The sequence below is a fragment of the Penaeus monodon genome, chromosome 22 (genome assembly GCF_015228065.2).
Source record: "Penaeus monodon isolate SGIC_2016 chromosome 22, NSTDA_Pmon_1, whole genome shotgun sequence".
Classification (NCBI taxonomy): Eukaryota; Metazoa; Arthropoda; class Malacostraca; order Decapoda; family Penaeidae; genus Penaeus; species Penaeus monodon.
Genome location: NC_051407.1, coordinates 27,484,204 through 27,484,410, shown reverse-complemented (window position 1 = coordinate 27,484,410; position 207 = coordinate 27,484,204). Strand labels below are relative to the sequence as shown.

At 39.6% G+C, this 207-nt stretch overlaps 1 protein-coding gene across 1 annotated transcript in view; it reads right to left on the bottom strand.

Annotated features, from left to right (window-relative positions):
• Nucleotides 1–24: 24 nt before the first annotated feature.
• Nucleotides 25–207, bottom strand: part of LOC119587063 (oplophorus-luciferin 2-monooxygenase non-catalytic subunit-like) — a 4,654-nt gene continuing 4,471 nt past the window's right edge. The window contains exon 7 of the mRNA XM_037935811.1: nt 25–207. This exon is cut by the window's right edge and continues 1 nt beyond it. Coding sequence (XP_037791739.1) covers nt 80–207 — 128 coding nt within the window. The 3' untranslated portion in view covers nt 25–79.

The window sequence follows — 207 nt, the reverse complement described above, 5'->3', positions numbered from 1 at the left end:
AAATCTAATTAATACAAGAGAAAAAAAGGTATGGATATTAGTTTTTAATGACATGAATTTAAAGAAAACACGACCTTATTTAACAGTTCCACGAAGATATATCAACGTCGTGGAGGTCGACGCCGTTACACGAACCGGATCTAACGTTGGAAAGGAAGGTTGTGTTGCTGAGGAGCCAATACATATCGCAGTCGCACACAAGGGGGT